General features: G+C 45.6%; 1 protein-coding gene across 1 annotated transcript; it reads left to right on the forward strand.

The window, feature by feature from the left end:
- Positions 1–242: 242 nt before the first annotated feature.
- Positions 243–19,765, forward strand: atp7b (ATPase copper transporting beta). The gene is made up of 21 exons (XM_064970376.1): positions 243–785; positions 1,896–2,742; positions 3,250–3,534; positions 3,696–3,859; positions 4,047–4,208; positions 4,378–4,454; positions 4,577–4,760; positions 7,454–7,687; positions 8,544–8,635; positions 8,847–8,974; positions 9,310–9,464; positions 9,600–9,734; positions 9,879–10,073; positions 10,315–10,497; positions 10,715–10,907; positions 12,902–13,048; positions 14,707–14,849; positions 15,248–15,451; positions 15,606–15,723; positions 17,935–18,037; positions 19,105–19,765. The coding sequence occupies exons 1-21, from the start codon at positions 612–614 to the stop codon at positions 19,361–19,363; spliced, it is 4,182 nt and encodes a 1,393-aa protein (XP_064826448.1). The 5' UTR covers positions 243–611; the 3' UTR covers positions 19,364–19,765.
- The last annotated feature ends 579 nt before the right edge of the window (positions 19,766–20,344 follow it).

Here is a 20,344-nt window from a genome sequence, read left to right on the forward strand (position 1 = left end):
AATACATGAAACAGCACCGAGTTTGCTACGTTGTTGCACTCGTTTCCAGTATAAAGTGCAACGGGAGGGGCTTTGCGCGCGTCCTCTTCTAGCCAGGTAAATGATCTACAATACACGCTGTATCTGCACTACAATACAGTAACACAATCACCAAACTAAGTGCCCAGTGAAACACTGTCATGGGTTTCCGTGTTACTGTGGGTGTTCCAAAGCTGTGCTGTGAATTGTTACGATCATTCAAGTGCCCACTGCTTTTTTACTTGTATTATTACGTGTTATTAATTGACCGTTATTTATATATTTTTTTATTTCTCTCTGCATTGTTGGGAAGGGTCCGTAAGTAATAATATCACAGTTAGTCTACACCTGTTGTTTATGAAGCATGTGACGAATGAAATTCGATTTGTCCAAGAGCTGGGCGCAAAAGAAAGGCATTGCCAGAGACAGAGGTAACCGCAAGCAGTGCGACTGGACTTCAATCATGTGCACAGCTCTGCACTCTGCGCTCTCTGACATTATAGTGGCGTGTTGCCTGATAGAAACGTGAACCACGAACTTTTGCCCTCTCTGGGTGTTGTGAGAAACAAATAAAGAACCACAGAGAAGTGACCATGTTTTCGCAAAATCCGATAAGTAGCCTTACTAAATATGTTTCGAAGCCGTCAGTCGTGGGACAGGTTGAGGTTTGTATGGTTGAATGTCAGTCGCCTTGCGCTGTTAGGACAGCTGTACCAGACGGACAAACCGCAGACCATGGGAGTGTAGCAAATCAGACTGATCTAAAGGTAAGAAGAAACCGGTCAGTTAGTGTTTAACTGTTTAAATTTAAATGTATATTCCCATTTTAGATATACATTTATGGCGTTATACTGCTCACAAAAATTCTGAATTTATTTATAAATTCTGAATTTATGTATTTGAAATCTGTGAAAATATTGTTTTGAGCCACGAAAGTCCGACCATGTTGTGTGTTCATATCACATCTATCCCTTGACCCGTTGGTTTGAGGTTACTACTGTACGTAGAAAGCTCTCTCTCCGTTGACATTCCCATCAACAAACATGGAGTATCTTAGTATTTGTTTAACAGACAGTGTGAGCTGTGGCTTTCCTCATAGGACATACAATAATGTAGGCTAATATACAGTAATGTAAGCTAATATACAGTACTGTAGGCTAATATACAGTAATGTAGGCTAATATACAGTAATGAAACATATTGTAAAAATGTATTGCCCACATGTGACACAAGGTCAGGAGTTCATATTGATCAGGTGAGGTGGTGTTATTTCTTATTGTATGGTAGACTGCAGTTTGACCAAATAAAAAAATGGCATTGGTGATGTTCACAATGACTGCCAATGCACCGAATGCTCTCTGGCCTCTCCTCTCCTCCCCTTAGCCTGGGTGTCAGATCCAGATGAGCGTTGACTCTAAGCAGAGTCACATTGTTACCGTGTGAGCAGGGTTACTTATGGTCACGTGGGCCTGGAGCTTCTAGTAATCCGTGGGTCTTTCAACACCTTTGTTTTACATCAGCAGTCTCTGGTCTGTGTGCTCCATCCTCATACACTGGATATACAGAAGTACTGTACTTTCCCAGAGGGTCACTAACAATATTGACACTGGAGAATTCATTGTGAAGCAGTGGTGACCAAACTTGTCCTCTGCTTCAAGCCTTTTTAAGGGGTGGTCACAAATCTAACTCAAGATTTCAAGGAGCTGATTGCAATCAGCTTTTTATGGCATCCAGTATTTAAAGGGCTATAAAAAACGTTGCTGCTTCGACTTCTGAAAACACTGAGCCTACATATAACTGACATGATCACGTATGTGCATCTCAATCTTTTCTCTCTCTCTTGCTCTCGTCCTCTACCTCTCTGACCCTCTCTTAAGGAGAAGATGTGTCCCTGTGAGGCCTGGTGTTCCCAGAAGCGGACCTATGAGAACCTGGCCTACGAGCCTGGCAGTCAGAGTGAGCTCTACCCCCAACCTAAGGCCCTCTCCCGGGCTGTTTTCCAGCTCTCTGGCCTCACCCCCAAGTCCTCTATCCAGGCCATCGAGAGTCACGTCGCTTGCCTGAAGGGAGTGGTGTCTGTCAACTTCTCTGTGGCCAGTGGCCTGGCTCAGGTGGACTATAACGCATCATCTATCTCTACCAGGGAGTTATCTCTGGAGATCCAGGCCATGGGCTACGGCGTCGTGGACGTGGCTGGGGAAGAGGTGACTGAGATCGGGGAGACGGAGGCCACAGAGTCCCTGACGAGGATCAGGGTGGAGGGTATGACATGCCAGTCCTGTGTGCGCTCCATCGAGGGACGGATAGGGACTCTGCCTGGGGTTCTGCACATCAAGGTGTCTCTGAGCGATCAAGAGGCAGTAGTACAATTTCAGCCCCACACAGTGACATCTGAGGAGGTAAAGGAACAGATTGAGAACATGGGATTTGGTGCGACTCTTACGAACAAAGACACAAGTATAGATTGTGGTCAAGGGCAGACACCTGTGTCGTCCTCCATCTTGGATTCACTGACTCGGACGTCTGTCATTGGGATTGTAGGGATGACCTGTAATTCATGTGTCCAGTCCATTGAGGGCAAGATCTCTGAGATGACTGGGGTGTGTTCTATAGTGGTGTCATTAAAGGAGGAACAGGGGACCGTCACCTTTGACCCCAGTCTGACTCAGCCAGAGGAACTAAGGGCAGCCATTGAAGACATGGGATTTGATGCTTCACTCATAGGTATGCTTAATATGTTTATTTCACCTTAGAAATTGAACAAAAATCACAACTACACTTTTCTAATCAGACATTTCATTCATGTAATATGGGGAGGGGGGCTCAACTGAGTAGGTACATTGTTGTACAGAATGCAGAGACATGGATTACTTCAGCATTCCAAACTCACCACATTAGCAGTCTCACAGTGGTGGGCATACAGTAATACTGCTTTCAATGGACAATGCTGTTCAAAGCATTCTATTTCCATCCAGCCTTGCTATTGGTGGAGAGTATGCAGCACTTGGGCACAGGTCTCCTTGGAAACGAGACAAGTGTGCTTTCTAGTGTGGCATCAAGTGTTCTTGAATGACCCAGACTTGGGGCCAGTAAAACAAGCTTATAAACAGATTATGAACCAGTTTGGTTCTTTTATGTCCCCCCCTTACACTGACAGCACTCTCTCTCCATCCATGCATAACCCACCCAACCAACGGTCTTGTTAATATGTTGTGTTCTTTTCTCCTGAAGAATCTGCTTCTGCAGAAACTCTTCCAACCCCTCCCCTTCAAAGACAGAAGACTCCCCTTTCCCCCCACTCCCCCAGAATGGCTCACAGTAGCTTTGGCTCTACCAAGACTTCCATTAATGGTAGCTTTGGCTCTACCAAGACTTCCATTAATGGTAGCTCTGGCTCAACCAAGATGGCCACTGCTGGTGAGAAGGGGAAGGTTCAGAAGTGCTTCATCCGTGTGACAGGCATGACCTGTGCCTCCTGTGTGGCCAACATTGAGAGGAACTTAGTCAAACACAGAGGTGGGTGATGTTACCCTTTAGGTCACTATCATTTCCCGTAGAGTCACTAAGCAGAACGCTTGACCTGGCAGTACAGTTTCTATCATGAGGATAAACAAGTATTTGGTGGTGATGCCACTATCCCTGGTTAGGGGTTAACTGCACAACATTGTGTGTTCCAGGTGTCATCTCAGTGCTGGTTGCCCTCATGGCTGGTAAGGCGGAGGTGAAGTATGACCCTGGTATTGTTGATGCCAAGCGGATAACACAGCTCATAGAGGGTCTAGGCTTCGGTGCCACACTGATAGAGGACAATGCTGTTATGGATGGGAAACTGGACCTCTCTGTGAGTCCTCTCATTGGCTGAGACAACATGGAGAAAGAAGAAATACATTTCTATGCTTGGCTAAATACATTTCTATGCTTGGCTAAATACATTTTCTTTGATGTTTAGTCCAGTACTACATTGGGCCAACGGATTGTCTGGTACAGCTGCATTAAGTTTACATTTGTTTTGCTCATCTCATGTGTAGGTAACTGGGATGACATGTGCGTCGTGTGTCCATAACATTGAGTCCAAACTCACCAGGACCAAAGGGATTCTAGAAGCCTCAGTTGCACTGGCAACCAATAAAGCCCAGATCAAGTTTGACCCAGAAGTGCTTGGAGCTCGTGACATCATCAGAATGATTGAGGTAGCTAGCTATAAGTTGACTTTGCTGTCATGTCTCTTTAAATTTTGTTGCTAAATTTGTTTTTCCATCACCAACATCTTGTAATTGTTATATATTCACATTGTGCAATTACAGTGTTGGTACATATTCTTACCCATATTTACAACTGTAGTAACTCTGTCTGTTCTAGAGGCTAGGCTTTGGGGCGTCTCTAATGAAAGCTGAAGGCTTTGGGAACAACCTGGATCATGGGGAAGAGATTCAACAGTAAGTATCTGTTTTGGTCGTCTGTAGATTCTGACTTGAGATACGTGTTTTTGAATCAACCTTGAATTGTTTTAACACACTCTCCTCTCTGCATGCGTCCTGCGTGTGTGTGTGTGTTCCAGGTGGAAGAACTCGTTCCTGTTCAGTCTGGTGTTTGGGGTGCCAGTGATGGGCTTGATGATCTACATGATGGTGATGGACAGTCAGCACGAGGAACACGGTGGCTCTATGCCCGAGGAGCAGAACCTTCTCCCAGGCCTCTCCCTCCTCAACCTGGCCTTCTTCCTGCTCTGTACACCTGTCCAGGTATAATAAGGCCCTACCTAGCCCTGCTACTGGCTCAGTCTCAGTACTGTAGATGTCTGTGACCCCCAGATACTATAGGACCCTACCTAGCCCTGCTACTGGCTCAGTCTCAGTACTATAGATGTCTGTGACCCCCAGATACTATAGGACCCTACCTAGCCCTGCTACTGGCTCAGTCTCAGTACTATAGATGTCTGTGACCCCCAGATACTATAGGACCTCAGTCTCAGTACTATAGCCCTACTACTGGCTCAGTCTCAGTACTATAGATGTCTGTGACCCCCAGATACTATAGGACCCTACCTAGCCCTGCTACTGGCTCAGTCTCAGTACTATAGATGTCTGTGACCCCCAGATACTATAGGACCCTACCAAGCCCTGCTACTGGCTCAGTCTCAGTACTATAGATGTCTGTGACCCCCAGATACTATAGGACCCTACCAAGCCCTGCTACTGGCTCAGTCTCAGTACTATAGATGTCTGTGACCCCCAGATACTATAGGACCCTACCAAGCCCTGCTACTGGCTCAGTCTCAGTACTATAGATGTCTGTGACCCCCAGATACTATAGGACCCTACCAAGCCCTGCTACTGGCTCAGTCTCAGTACTATAGATGTCTGTGACCCCCAGATACTATAGGACCCTACCAAGCCCTGCTACTGGCTCAGTCTCAGTACTATAGATGTCTGTGACCCCCAGATACTATAGGACCCTACCAAGCCCTGCTACTGGCTCAGTCTCAGTACTATAGATGTCTGTGACCCCCAGATACTATAGGACCCTACCAAGCCCTGCTACTGGCTCAGTCTCAGTACTATAGATGTCTGTGACCCCCAGATACTATAGGACCCTACCAAGCCCTGCTACTGGCTCAGTCTCAGTACTATAGATGTCTGTGACCCCCAGATACTATAGGACCCTACCAAGCCCTGCTACTGGCTCAGTCTCAGTACTATAGATGTCTGTGACCCCCAGATACTATAGGACCCTACCAAGCCCTGCTACTGGCTCAGTCTCAGTACTATAGATGTCTGTACCCCCAGATACTATAGGACCCTACCAAGCCCTGCTACTGGCTCAGTCTCAGTACTATAGATGTCTGTGACCCCCAGATACTATAGGACCCTACCAAGCCCTGCTACTGGCTCAGTCTCAGTACTATAGATGTCTGTGACCCCCAGATACTATAGGACCCTACCAAGCCCTGCTACTGGCTCAGTCTCAGTACTATAGATGTCTGTATACCCCCAGATACTATAGGACCCTACCAAGCCCTGCTACTGGCTCAGTCTCAGTACTATAGATGTCTGTGACCCCCAGATACTATAGGACCCTACCAAGCCCTGCTACCTCAGTCTCAGTACTATAGATGTCTGTGACCCCCAGATACTATAGGACCCTACCAAGCCCTGCTACTGGCTCAGTCTCAGTACTATAGATGTCTGTGACCCCCAGATACTATAGGACCCTACCAAGCCCTGCTACTGGCTCAGTCTCAGTACTATAGATGTCTGTGACCCCCAGATACTATAGGACCCTACCAAGCCCTGCTACTGGCTCAGTCTCAGTACTATAGATGTCTGTGACCCCCAGATACTATAGGACCCTACCAAGCCCTGCTACTGGCTCAGTCTCAGTACTATAGATGTCTGTGACCCCCAGATACTATAGGACCCTACCAAGCCCTGCTACTGGCTCAGTCTCAGTACTATAGATGTCTGTAACCCCCAGATACTATAGGACCCTACCAAGCCCTGCTACTGGCTCAGTCTCAGTACTATAGATGTCTGTAACCCCCAGATACTATAGGACCCTACCAAGCCCTGCTACTGGCTCAGTCTCAGTACTATAGATGTCTGTGACCCCCAGATACTATAGGACCCTACCAAGCCCTGCTACTGGCTCAGTCTCAGTACTATAGATGTCTGTGACCCCCAGATACTATAGGACCCTACCAAGCCCTGCTACTGGCTCAGTCTCAGTACTATAGATGTCTGTGACCCCCAGATACTATAGGACCCTACCAAGCCCTGCTACTGGCTCAGTCTCAGTACTATAGATGTCTGTGACCCCCAGATACTATAGGACCCTACCAAGCCCTGCTACTGGCCTAGTCTCAGTACTGTAGATGTCTGTGACCCCCAGATACTATAGGACCCTACCAAGCCCTGCTACTGGCTCAGTTTCAGTACTATAGATGTCTGTGACCCCCAGATACTATAGGACCCTACCAAGCCCTGCTACTGGCTCAGTCTCAGTACTGAGACTGCTTATCTACTGTATGTCGTAGTCCATTATATAATAACTGTAAGTCACATTTCTCTCTCTCTCTCTTCATACCTCTCTTTCTCAATCTCTCTCTGTCTCTGTCTCTCTCTCTTCATACCTCTCTTTCTCAATCTCTGTCTCTCTCTCTTCATACCTCTGTCTCAATCTCTCTCTGTCTCTCTCTCTCTCTTTCATACCTCTTTCTCAATCTCTCTCTTCATACCTCTCTTTCTCAATCTATCTCTCTCTCTCTCTCTCTTCATACCTCTCTTTCTCAATCTCTCTCTCTCTCGCTCTCTTCATACCTCTCTTTCTCAATCTCTCTCTGTCTCTCGCTCTCTCTCTTCATACCTCTCATTCTCTCTCTGTCTCTTGCTCTCTCTCTCCTCCTCTTTCCCTCCCCCACCTCCTACTCCTCCATCAGATCTTCGGGGGTCGTTATTTCTACATCCAGGCGTACCGCTCGTTGAGACACCGCACGGCTAACATGGACGTCCTCATCGTCCTGGCAACCTCCATCGCCTACATCTACTCAGTTGTGGTCCTCATTGTGGCGATGGCAGAGAGAGCCAATCAGAGCCCTGTCACCTTCTTTGACACCCCGCCCATGCTCTTCGTCTTCATCGCCCTGGGCCGGTGGCTGGAGCACATAGCAAAGGTAAGGCTATTCTACCCTACTCTATTCTACTCTACTCTATTCTATTATGCTATATTCTACTCTATTCCATTCTATTATATTCTACTCTGCTCTATTCCATTCTACTCTACTCTGCTCTATTCCATTCTACTCTATTATACTCTATTCCATTCTACTCTACTGTACTCTATTCCATTATACTGTACTCTATTCCATTCTACTGACCTCTATACCATTCTACTCTATTATTTTTACTCTACTGTACTCTATTCCATTATACTCTACTCTATTCCATTCTATTATATTCTACTCTATTCCATTCTACTCTATTCTACACTACTCTATTCCATTCTATTCTACTCTGTTCTACTCTACTCTGTTCTACTCTACTCAATTGTATTCTACTCTACTCTGCTCTATTCCATTCTACTCTATTATTTTCTACTCTATTCCATTCTACTCTACTCTATTCTACTCTACTCTGTTCTACTCTACTATGTTCCACTCTACTCTATTCTACTCTATTCCATTCCACTCTATTCTACTCTACTCAATTCTAGTGTTTCTCCTGCAATTAGCTATGCAGGTTTCATTCCACTTTCCTTTACCTGGACCACAGCTAAAGTCCTTTTGGTTGGAAGTACTTCTGTTGCTCTCAGCTTTATGGATGGTGGATCACCAGGGGGTTATTCTAGGTCATATCTGATCAGTTTTTGTGGCATTTATGGTCATATGATTATGTGTTATTATGGTGTCAGTGTGGGAAAGCAATCATCAGACTACAGGCTGAAGACTTATGCTGAGGTCGGCTGGTAATTCCCAGGTTTAATCAACACCACTCACGTCGTTGTCTCTGTTTCCTGTTCCTGTTCTGCAGAGCAAGACATCTGAAGCACTGGCCAAGCTGATGTCACTGCAGGCTACTGATGCCACTGTGGTCACGTTAGGTCCTGACCACTCCATCCTCAGGTGAACCGAAACCCAGCTTCATTTTCCCACAGTGAACACTTGTGGAAAAATCTGTTTATTTTATGTGATGTTTATTTTTATATTGGCCTCATATATTCAAACCTGCCTTAGCCATGATTTCTTTACAATCTGTTTATAGCTGTGTCCATAAACTATTCTGAGAATATTTCACCACAATAAATCAGTACTGTGTCTGTGCTGTGTGTGTCAGTGAGGAGCAGGTGTCGGTGGAGCTGGTCCAGAGAGGAGACATAGTGAAGGTGGTGCCTGGGGGAAAGTTCCCCGTGGACGGGAAGGTGATCGAGGGAAGCTCCATGGCAGATGAGTCCCTCATCACAGGTAAGAACCGTTTTGTTGGGGAGCCAATGGGCCGTAATAGTTTACTGTCATTATGGTCCTTTTGTGGTCTATTGGTGATTGACTGTGTTGTAGTGAAGGGTAAAGGCATGTAAATGCACCTTTTTTATTTAACAGTAGCAAAATACCACTACATGACCCACCTAGTGTGGAGAAATGCATTGAAAATATAGGTAGCATTACTCTATTCACCGCTAACGACGATCGTTGTCATTGTGGTCATTTAATAGTCTGTATAGGTGGTTGCTGGTAGTCATTGTGGTTCTTTGGTGGTCTACCATGGTTGATGGGGTGGTCAATGTTCTCTCTGTGGTCAGGTGAGCCCATGCCTGTGAGTAAGAAGCCCGGCAGTTCAGTGATAGCTGGCTCCATCAACGCCCACGGATCTCTACTGGTGCAGGCCACCCACGTAGGAGCAGACACCACCCTCTGTCAGATAGTCAAACTAGTGGAGGAGGCACAGACATCCAAGGTAAACAAGCCACTTTATGGCCAAGGTCAAGACGGGACGTCTTTGATTGTGGGCTACAATTATCTGTGTAAGTTACAATATAATCAGTTATTGATTATATTTTCTAAGTATCTGAAACATCTCTTGTTGGACTAGGCCCCCATCCAGCAGTTTGCAGACAGACTGAGTGGCTACTTTGTACCCTTCATAGTCATTGCCTCAGTGCTAACACTGCTGGTCTGGCTGGTGATCGGCTTTGTCAACTTCCATGTTGTGAAGGAGTACTTTCCTGTGAGTAACCACAAGAGCTTATCAAACTCATAACAAAGCCTTATGGCATTGATGTACTTTCTGAATGAAAAGATCCATTCTGAATCATAGTGTTTGTGTGTGTTTGTGTGTGTGTGTTTCTGTTTGTGTGTTTCAACCTCACAGGGTTACGATGAGAACATCCCCAAGACCGACGTTATTGTCCGCTTCGCCTTCCAGGCCTCCATCACAGTCCTGTCCATCGCCTGCCCCTGCTCTCTGGGCCTGGCGACCCCGACAGCTGTCATGGTGGGCACGGGGGTCGGAGCCCAGAACGGCATCCTCATCAAGGGAGGGGAACCGCTGGAGATGGCCCACAAGGCAATGCACCTCTATTTACTACCTCCCAACCGAAACATACTTCCCGTAAACGTCCAGTGTTTTCCAAACTGTATTGTGGGCCGGGTACAGGGTAGAGTCGGTCATGGTGGAGCTGTGGAGCTGTACATGTATGATAGGCGTTTTCCACTGCTCTAACCCTAAAAGACACAGCTAAAGCTACCAGCAGTATCACAGAAAGAAAATGACAGTGTTTTCCGCTCTCTCCTTTCCTCCCATTCAGATCGGTGCGGTGATGTTTGATAAGACGGGCACCATCACTCACGGTGTCCCGCGGGTGACGAGGGTGTTGGTGCTGTGGGAGAGGGCACGGCTGCCCCTGCGTAAGGTCCTGGCACTGGTGGGCACAGCGGAGGCCAGCAGTGAACACCCACTGGGGATGGCTGTGGCCAAGCACTGCAAAGAGGTGAGGGTATTTCATTGATATCTACCAGGTATCTGTGCTTTAGCCACTGTATAAACACAGACAAGGTCATTCTATCCACTTTACCCTGGAATTATTCTCCAGGTCGTTGATCTAAATGAGAATGAATGTTCACAGTCAACTTACCTAGTGAAGTAAGGGCTCAATATAATGAAATAAATAACTAGTGTGAGCGAGCGCCTGTCCGTATGTATATCAGGAGCTGGAGACAGATGTTCTGGGTTCCTGTAAGGACTTCCAGTCGGTGCCAGGCTGTGGGATCAGCTGTAAGGTGTCTAACATTGAGGAGGTACTGCTGGGGGGTGACCAGGACTCCTGTCATACCCAGGTCACACTGCATGGGGCCACGACTGATGAGAGCAGCCTGGTCGGCGATACTGTGTCAGTGTCAGGTCAGTGTTGCTTTACAACATCACGGTTTTTACCCCTTTACTTGGTGGTCGTACTCATGATGTACAGTACCAATCAAAAGTTTGGACACACCTACTCATTCAAGGGTTTATCTTTATTTTTGCTATTTTCTGCATTGTAGAATAATAGTGAAGACATCAAAACTATTGAAATAACACATATGGAATCATGTAGCAACCAAAAAAAGTGTTAAACAAATCAAAATATATTTTATACTCTTCAAAGTAGCCACCCTTTGCCTGGATGGCAGCTTTTCACACTCTCGGCATTCTCTCAACCAGCTTCATGAGGAATGCTTTTCCAACAGTCTTGAAGGAGTTCCCACGCATGCTGAGCACATGTTGGCTGCTTTTCCTTCACTCTGTGGTTCAACTCATCCCAAACCATCTCAATTGGGTTGAGGTCGGGTGATTGTGGAGGCCAGGTCATCTGATGCATACTCCATCACTCTCCTTCTTGGTCATAAAAGCCCTTACTGCCTGGAGGTGTGTTTTGGGTCATTGTCCTGTTGAAAAACAAATGACAGTCCCACTAAGCGCAAATCAGATGGGATGGCGTATCGCTGCAGAATTCTGTGGTAGCCATGCTGCTTAAGTGTGCCTTGAATTCTAAATAAATCACTGACATTGTCACCAGCGAAGCACCATCACACCACCTCCTCCATGCTTCACAGTGGGAACCACACATACAGAGATCATCCGTTCACCGAATCTGCGTCTCACAAAGATACGGTGGTTGGAACCAAAAAGCTCAGATTTGGACTCATCGGACCAAACAACAGATTTCCACCAGTCGAATGTCCATTGCTCGTGTGTCTTGGCCCAAGCAAGTCTCTTCTTATTGGTGTCCTTTAGTAGTGGTGTCTTTGCAGCAATTCAACCATGAAGTCCTGATTCACGCAGTTTCCTATGAACAGTTGATGTTGAGATGTGTCTGTTACTTGAACTCTGTGACACGTTTATTTGGGCTGCAATCTGAGGCTGATAACTCTGATGAACTTATCCTCTAAAGCAGAGGTAACTCTGGGTCTTCCTTTCCTGTGGCGGTCCTCATGAGAGCCAGTTTCATCACAGCACTTGATGGCTTTTGTGACTGCACTTGAAGAAACTTTCAACGTTCTTTAAATTTTCCGGATTGACTGACCTTCATGTCTCAAAGTAATAGTGGTATCACGTTTTGGGTAAGACCCAGATGCAGACAGTTTGGAAGAAACAAAGTTTAATACTTAACAGGGGCAGGCAGTCTCAGGGTCAGGGCAGGCAGGGGTCAATAATCTAGAATGGTGGGGTAAGGTACAAAACGGCAGGCAGTCTCAGGGTCAGGGCAGGCAGAACAGTCAAACCAGGAAGGACTAAAAAACAGGAGCAAGAAACAGGCAGGAGTAGGGAAACAAACGCTGGTAGGTTTTACGAACAAAACGAACTGGCAGCAAACAAACAGAGAACATAGGTATAAATACACAGGGGATAATGGGGAAGATGGGCGACACCTGGAGGGGGGTGGAGACGAGCACAAAGACAGGTGAAACAGATCAGGGTGTGACAGGTGGACTGTCGTTTTTCTTATTTGAGCTGTTCTTGCCATAATATGGACTTGGTCTTTTACCAAATAGGGCAATCTTCTGTATACCACCCATACCATGTCACAACACAACTGATTGGCTCAAACGCATTAAGAAGGAAAGAAATTCCACAAATTAACTTTTAAGAAGGCACACCTGTTAATTGAAATTCCAGGTGACTACCTCATGAAGCTGGTTGAGAGAATGTCAAGAGTGTGCAATGCTGTCATCAAGGCAAAGGGTGGCTACTTTGAAGAATCTCAAATATAAAATATATTTTGATTTGTTTTAAACTTTTTTGGTTACTACATGATTCTATATGTGTTATTTCATAGTTTTGATGTCTTCACTATTAGAAAGTTGTCCAGCCTTGAAGTCCACTCCATTGCTCATGGTGTTTTGTGTGTTGTCCAGGTGCCTCTGCTAGCCCCTCCTATTCGGTCCTGATCGGGAACAGAGAGTGGATAAGGCGGAACGGGCTTCATGTAGGAGCTGACGTGGATGACGCCATGTCCAGCCACGAGACCAAGGGGCAGACAGCCATCCTGGTAGCTATAGATGGTACAGTCTCAGTCCAATGACAGACATTTACATTTGAGTAATTTAGCAGACACTGTTATCCAGAGAGACTTACAGAGACTTACAGTTAGTGCATAGCTAGGTGGGACAACCACACATCAGTCACAGTAAGTACATTTTTCCTCATTAAAGTAGCTATCAGCAGAGTCAGTGCTGGTAAATGGAAAAAGTGAAGTGTGAGTGTTAATACATGGAAGGCATTTTTTGTGTGTGTGTGTGTGGGGGGGGGGGGGGGCAACAGAGGAAAAGCCTTCACATCCCACTGGGTCAGGTTATGGACACGTTGTAATAGTCCTGAACTGTCTCTCATCAGTGGTTTATCTATGACCCTCAGGACTGTGTCCTACTCTAACAGTGGTTTATCTATGACCCTCAGGACTGTGTCCTACTCCATCAGTGGTTTATCTATGACCCTCAGGACTGTGTCCTACTCCAACAGTGGTTTATCTATGACCCTCAGGACTGTGTCCTACTCCAACAGTGGTTTATCTATGACCCTCAGGACTGTGTCCTACTCCAACAGTGGTTTATCTATGACCCTCAGGACTGTGTCCTACTCCAACAGTGGTTTATCTATGACCCTCAGGACTGTGTCCTACTCCAACAGTGGTTTATCTATGACCCTCAGGACTGTCCTACTCTAACAGTGGTTTATCTATGACCCTCAGGACTGTGTCCTACTCCATCAGTGGTTTATCTATGACCCTCAGGACTGTCCTACTCTAACAGTGGTTTATCTATGACCCTCAGGACTGTGTCCTACTCTAACAGTGGTTTATCTATGACCCTCAGGACTGTGTCCTACTCCATCAGTGGTTTATCTATGACCCTCAGGACTGTGTCCTACTCCAACAGTGGTTTATCTATGACCCTCAGGACTGTGTCCTACTCTAACAGTGGTTTATCTATGACCCTCAGGACTGTGTCCTACTCTAACAGTGGTTTATCTATGACCCTCAGGACTGTGTCCTACTCCAACAGTGGTTTATCTATGACCCTCAGGACTGTGTCCTACTCTAACAGTGGTTTATCTATGACCCTCAGGACTGTGTCCTACTCCATCAGTGGTTTATCTATGACCCTCAGGACTGTGTCCTACTCCAACAGTGGTTTATCTATGACCCTCAGGACTGTGTCCTACTCCAACAGTGGTTTATCTATGACCCTCAGGACTGTGTCCTACTCCAACAGTGGTTTATCTATGACCCTCAGGACTGTGTCCTACTCCAACAGTGGTTTATCTATGACCCTCAGGACTGTGTCCTACTCCAACAGTGGTTTATCTATGACCCTCAGGACTGTGTCCTACTCCATCAGTGGTTTATCTATGACCCTCAGGACTGTGTCCTACTCCATCAGTGGTTTATCTATGACCCTCAGGACTGTGTCCTACTCCAACAGTGGTTTATCTATGACCGTCAGGACTGTGTCCTACTCCAACAGTGGTTTATCTATGACCCTCAGGACTGTGTCCTACTCCAACAGTGGTTTATCTATGACCCTCGGGACTGTGTCCTACTCCAACAATGGTTTATCTATGAGGTGTATATACACTGAACATGGGATATGTGTCAATCCCCTGCATCAACCTCACCGTTCCATGTCGGGGACATGTTCTATCTCCTCTTCCTATGCCCTAGGTGTACTGTGTGCCATGCTGGCCATAGCAGACACAGTGAAGACCGAGTCTGCCCTGGCTGTCCATACTTTACTCAGCATGGGGATAGAGGTGGTCATGATCACTGGGGACAACAGACGTACTGCTAAGGCTATAGCCACACAGGTAAGAGAAAGATAGAGACCGCACGCATGCATGTGCAGCACATGGGGATAGAGGTGGTCATGATCACTGGGGACAACAGACGTACTGCTAAGGCTATAGCCACACAGGTAAGAGAAAGATAGAGACCCGCACGCATGCATGTGCAGCACATGGGGATGTGGGAAACTCCTCAGCCTGAAGGGTCGCCACTTGTGCCGCCAAATTGTACATTTTATGGTGGTGCCGACTGGTAAGACTCTTTGGGAGGGCCGTCACCTGTGCTAGCAAGACAGAGGTTCTGGGTTCCAGTCTTGGTGTGAGCTGAATCAGGAGGAAGTGGTACTTGCTAAGCAAGCAGCGTGGCGTTCATCACACACACACACACACACATCTGAATTGTGTCTCTGTCCCTCCTCCAGGTGGGCATCAGGAAGGTATTTGCGGAGGTGCTGCCTTCCCACAAGGTGGCCAAGGTGCAGGAGCTGCAGGAGAGGGGTCTGAGGGTGGCCATGGTGGGTGACGGGGTCAACGACTCGCCCGCCCTCGCCCGCGCCGACGTGGGCATCGCCATAGGGACGGGCACAGACGTGGCCATAGAGGCAGCTGACGTGGTGCTGATCAGGGTGAGGAGCAGAGTGGGGTGTGGTTGGGATGTAAACTACATCCTGGTTACATGTGTTGTGATGTACTTGAAAGGGAGAGATGAGGTCTCGTGGATGTATTTTCTGTCCCAAAGGAACTTCAGATATTTGAGGTTTTTTTCTCCTTTCAATGTAGAATGATCTGTTAGATGTGGTGGCCTGTATTGAGCTGTCCAAGAAGACTGTTCAGAGGATACGCATCAACTTTGTCTTCGCTCTCATCTACAACCTGGTAGGGATTCCCATCGCCGCAGGTGAGTAACAAATCATGTTTTATTGGTCTCATACACATATATAGCAGATGTTATTGGTCGCATACACATATTTAGCAGATGTTATTGGTCGCATACACATATATAGCAGATGTTATTGGTCGCATACACATATATAGCAGATGTCATTGGTCGCATACACATATTTAGCAGATGTTATTGGTCTCATACATACAGTGCCTTGTGAAAGTATTCGGCCCCCTTGAACTTTGCGACCTTTTGCCACATTTCAGGCTTCAAACATAAAGATATAAAACTGTATTTTTTTGTGAAGAATCAACAACAAGTGGGACACAATCATGAAGTGGAACGACATTTGTTGGATATTTCAAACTATTTTAACAAATCAAAAACTGAAAAATTGGGCGTGCAAAATTATTCAGCCCCTTTACTTTCAGTGCAGCAAACTCTCCAGAAGTTCAGTGAGGATCTCTGAATGATCCAATGTTGACCTAAATGACTAATGATGATAAATACAATCCACCTGTGTGTAATCAAGTCTCCGTATAAATGCACCTGCACTGTGATAGTCTCAGAGATCCGTTAAAAGCGTAGAGAGCATCATGAAGAACAAGGAACACACCAGGCAGGTCCGAGATACTGTTGTGAAGAAGTTTAAAGCCGGATTTGGATACAAAAAGATTTCCCAAGCTTTAAACATCCCAAGGAGCACTGTGCAAGCGATAATATTGAAATGGAAGGAGTATCAGACCACTGCAAATCTACCAAGACCTGGCCTTCCCTCTAAACTTTCAGCTCATACAAGGAGAAGACTGATCAGAGATGCAGCCAAGAGGCCCATGATCACTCTGGATGAACTGCAGAGATCTACAGGTTGAGGTGGGAGACTCTGTCCATAGGACAACAATCAGTCGTATATTGCACAAATCTGGCCTTTATGGAAGAATGGCAAGAAGAAAGCCATTTCTTAAAGATATCCATAAAAAGTGTTGTTTAAAGTTTACCACAAGCCACCTGGGAGACACACCAAACATGTGGAAGAAGGTGCTCTGGTCAGATGAAACCAAAATTGAACTTTTTGGCAACAATGCAAAATGTTATGTTTGGCGTAAAAGCAACACAGCTCATAACCCTGACCATACCATCCCCACTGTCAAACATGGTGGTGGCAGCATCATGGTTTGGGCCTGCTTTTCTTCAGCAGGGACAGGGAAGATGGTTAAAACTGATGGGAAGATGGATGGAGCCAAATACAGGACCATTCTGGAAGAAAACCTGATGGAGTCTGCAAAAGACCTGAGACTGGGACGGAGATTTGTCTTCCAACAAGACAATGATCCAAAACATAAAGCAAAATCTACAATGGAATGGTTCAAAAATAAACATATCCAGGTGTTAGAATGGCCAAGTCAAAGTCCAGACCTGAATCCAATCGAGAATCTGTGGAAAGAACTGAAAACTGCTGTTCACAAATGCTCTCCATCCAACCTCACTGAGCTCGAGCTGTTTTGCAAGGAGGAATGGGAAAAAATTTCAGTCTCTCGATGTGCAAAACTGATAGAGACATATACCCCAAGCGACTTACAGCTGTAATCGCAGCAAAAGGTGGCGCTACAAAGTATTAACTTAAGGGGGCTGAATAATTTTGCACGCCCAATTTTTCAGTTTTTGATTTGTTAAAAAAGTTTGAAATATCCCATAAATGTCGTTCCACTTCATGATTGTGTCCCACTTGTTGTTGATTCTTCACAAAAAAATGCAGTTTTATATCTTTATGTTTGAAGCCTGAAATGTGGCAAAAGGTCGCAAAGTTCAAGGGGGCCGAATACTTTCACAAGGCACTGTATATTTAGCAGATGTTATTGGTCGCATACACATATATTTCGCAGATGTTATTGGTCTCATACACATTTAGCAGATGTTATTGGTCTCATACACATATTTAGCAGATGTTATTGGTCTCATACACATATTTAGCAGATGTTATTGGTCGCATACACATATATTTAGCAGATGTTATTGGTCGCATACACATATATTTAGCAGATGTTATTGGTCGCATACACATATATAGCAGATGTCATTGGTCTCATACACATATTTAGCAGATGTTATTGGTTGCATACATATATTTAGCAGATGTTATTGCGAGTGTAGCAAAATGCCTGTGATCCGAGCACCAACAGTGCAGTTGTGTGTGTAGTAAAGCTGGGTTGCACTGTACCCATCCAGGCGTGTTTCTGCCCGCTGGTCTGGTCCTACAGCCATGGATGGGTTCAGCAGCTATGGCAGCTTCCTCTGTGTCTGTGGTCATCTCTTCCCTGCTGTTAAAACTGTGAGTGTATGCTTCTGCCTCTCTGTCTGTCCGTCCTTCCATCTATCTCCCTGTCTGTTGGGGATTTTGCTGTGTATTTATTTCAACCAATCAAACTTGCCCTCCGAGATGTTTTGCATACTTTCCAACATCCCAAATGGGAACTTTTACTGGACGTAAATATCTATCTCTTCACTGTAACCTCGGTCCATTGAGAAGCGTTTCCATAGTAACCTGAATAAAGTAGCGTGTGCCTGTAGAACAGCCCAGGGCACCGTGTCCAGAGTGTCTCTGTTGCAGCAGCCCACTCACTGAACACTACACAGACTGAACACAGTGCACTTTGACCTCTCAGCTGTATCTAGTTCACTATTTGGAACCACTCCAACTCCCTCTTTATTTATGGAAAACAGTGTAAATGTCTCAGTCTTTCTCTCCTTTTCTGTTCCTGACATGTCACATGTTTTTATGTCATGTTTGTCTTACTCACTCACACGTTATTCTGCCTATATTAACACGCCACTTGTCCGTTTCAGGTCAAGTCTCTGTCTCTACACTTTTCTCCCCATCCTCCTCATACTCTCCTTTACTCGTTCAAATATTGTTTATTGAACACGCACCAGAATGGTGTATAGGTATAAAAGACAAGTGTGCAATTCTTATTTAAACATAAAAGAGCAGACAGGAACAACAAGACCAAGAGTTCTGGGTACAAAACAAATATTACAAAACAAGACATACAGAACAAGGACATGTAGAAAGAAAGAAGGTAGATGTCACCCCCCTTATTCCCCCCTATTCCCCTCTCAACTGCTCGGGTGGCGGGGCCAGCACATGCTGCCTATAGGTAGATTAAAATATTAGAATTGAGAGTGTGTTAAAATGTACAAATCCACAGCGCCGACTGGTCCAAGTAAGAGAGGAAAGGCTGACAGATTTGATCAAATGTTAGAATATATCTCATTCTTTGTAAGTGTACAGTATTTGCCGATTCGCTAAGCCATAATTTGGTAGAGGGAGCTTCCCTCCTTTTGCTCTCTCTCTTACTAAAACTGACCTCAGTCCTCTCCTGCTTCTGCCTGCTCCAGGTATAAGAAGACGTCAATCGAGACGTATGAGTTCCGGGCCCAGGGGAACATGAAGAGCCTGAGCCCCAGCCAGGTGAGCACCCACGTGGGTCTGGACGACCGGCGACGCACCCCTCCCTCCCTCCGCGGCGCCTGGGAGCGCCTCTCCCTGCCCATCTCCCTCTCCAGCCAGCCGGCCAGCCGAGGTCCATCCACCCCCTCTCTCCAGGACCGCTGCTCCCTGCTGGACCACGAGAAGGAAGTGGGCCTCGTAGTGTAGCCAGGTGCCAGGTAGAGGACATTATGTCGAAAGGTAAACTACCTGTCCTATGGAAACCATCTGATGGAAAGGATCAAGGGAAACTGTCCACATTCCTTAGTCTTCATGTCAATTAGATGTATTTTAATATTTGACTGAACGATAACTGAGAAATAAATCAATACCTAGAAATGAATCATTCACAAAGTTACTTTCTTTAAATCTTTCAAGACACTTTTTATCACAAGCGGTTAAACAATATGGCTTTTCAGTTTACATTATGAGGAAATGTTATTCATTGTGAACTTTTTTTAGGGGGATTGTCATGTGTGGTTTGCCCACCCATTGTCTGTTTTGAGTGTGTTCTAATGGTTCATTTGTCTCCTTTGTCCCTGTAGTCCAAATATATTTCAGTAAAATCCACCAAGGTTTCTGCTTTGTACTTCCCTTGACTTGCTTGCGTAGCCCATCTCATCAAGCTTTTACAAAACATCTCCATCAAAATGTACATGTAGGCCTGTAAGTAGGCCATATGTGTATAATCACCTTCTAAATTCAAAGCATCGTGTCTGTAGAACCTCATCGGAAAGACGTTTGCTACATCTTCAGAGCTGAAGATACACATCATTCTGTGTCAGGAAGAGAATGGATCATTCATGTTGCATGGCCTGTCATGTCTTCACACTAGTGGTAGTAGATGGTGAGGACAAGGAATAGGTTACACCCCTGAAGTAGTCCCTTAGGGTGCATCTCAATAGTCTGCAGTGACTTCCTCAACTGTCTGTCATTTGACTTACATGAGAGAACTGTTATTGAGAACTGATGTTATTTTTCCCCTCATCTTTACAAAGTTCAGGGTAAGGGAGTGGGGTTACCAATCACTGTCTACGTTGCTTGATAATGAGGTCCACAAAATGCGCTCATCTTCCATTCAGTAAACTGAGAAGACTTCTTCTGCTATTAAACCTGTATGTCTATTTCTAAATTATGTTACATAACTGT

This window comes from Oncorhynchus masou, chromosome 7, assembly GCF_036934945.1.
Source record: "Oncorhynchus masou masou isolate Uvic2021 chromosome 7, UVic_Omas_1.1, whole genome shotgun sequence".
NCBI classification, from domain to species: Eukaryota; Metazoa; Chordata; class Actinopteri; order Salmoniformes; family Salmonidae; genus Oncorhynchus; species Oncorhynchus masou.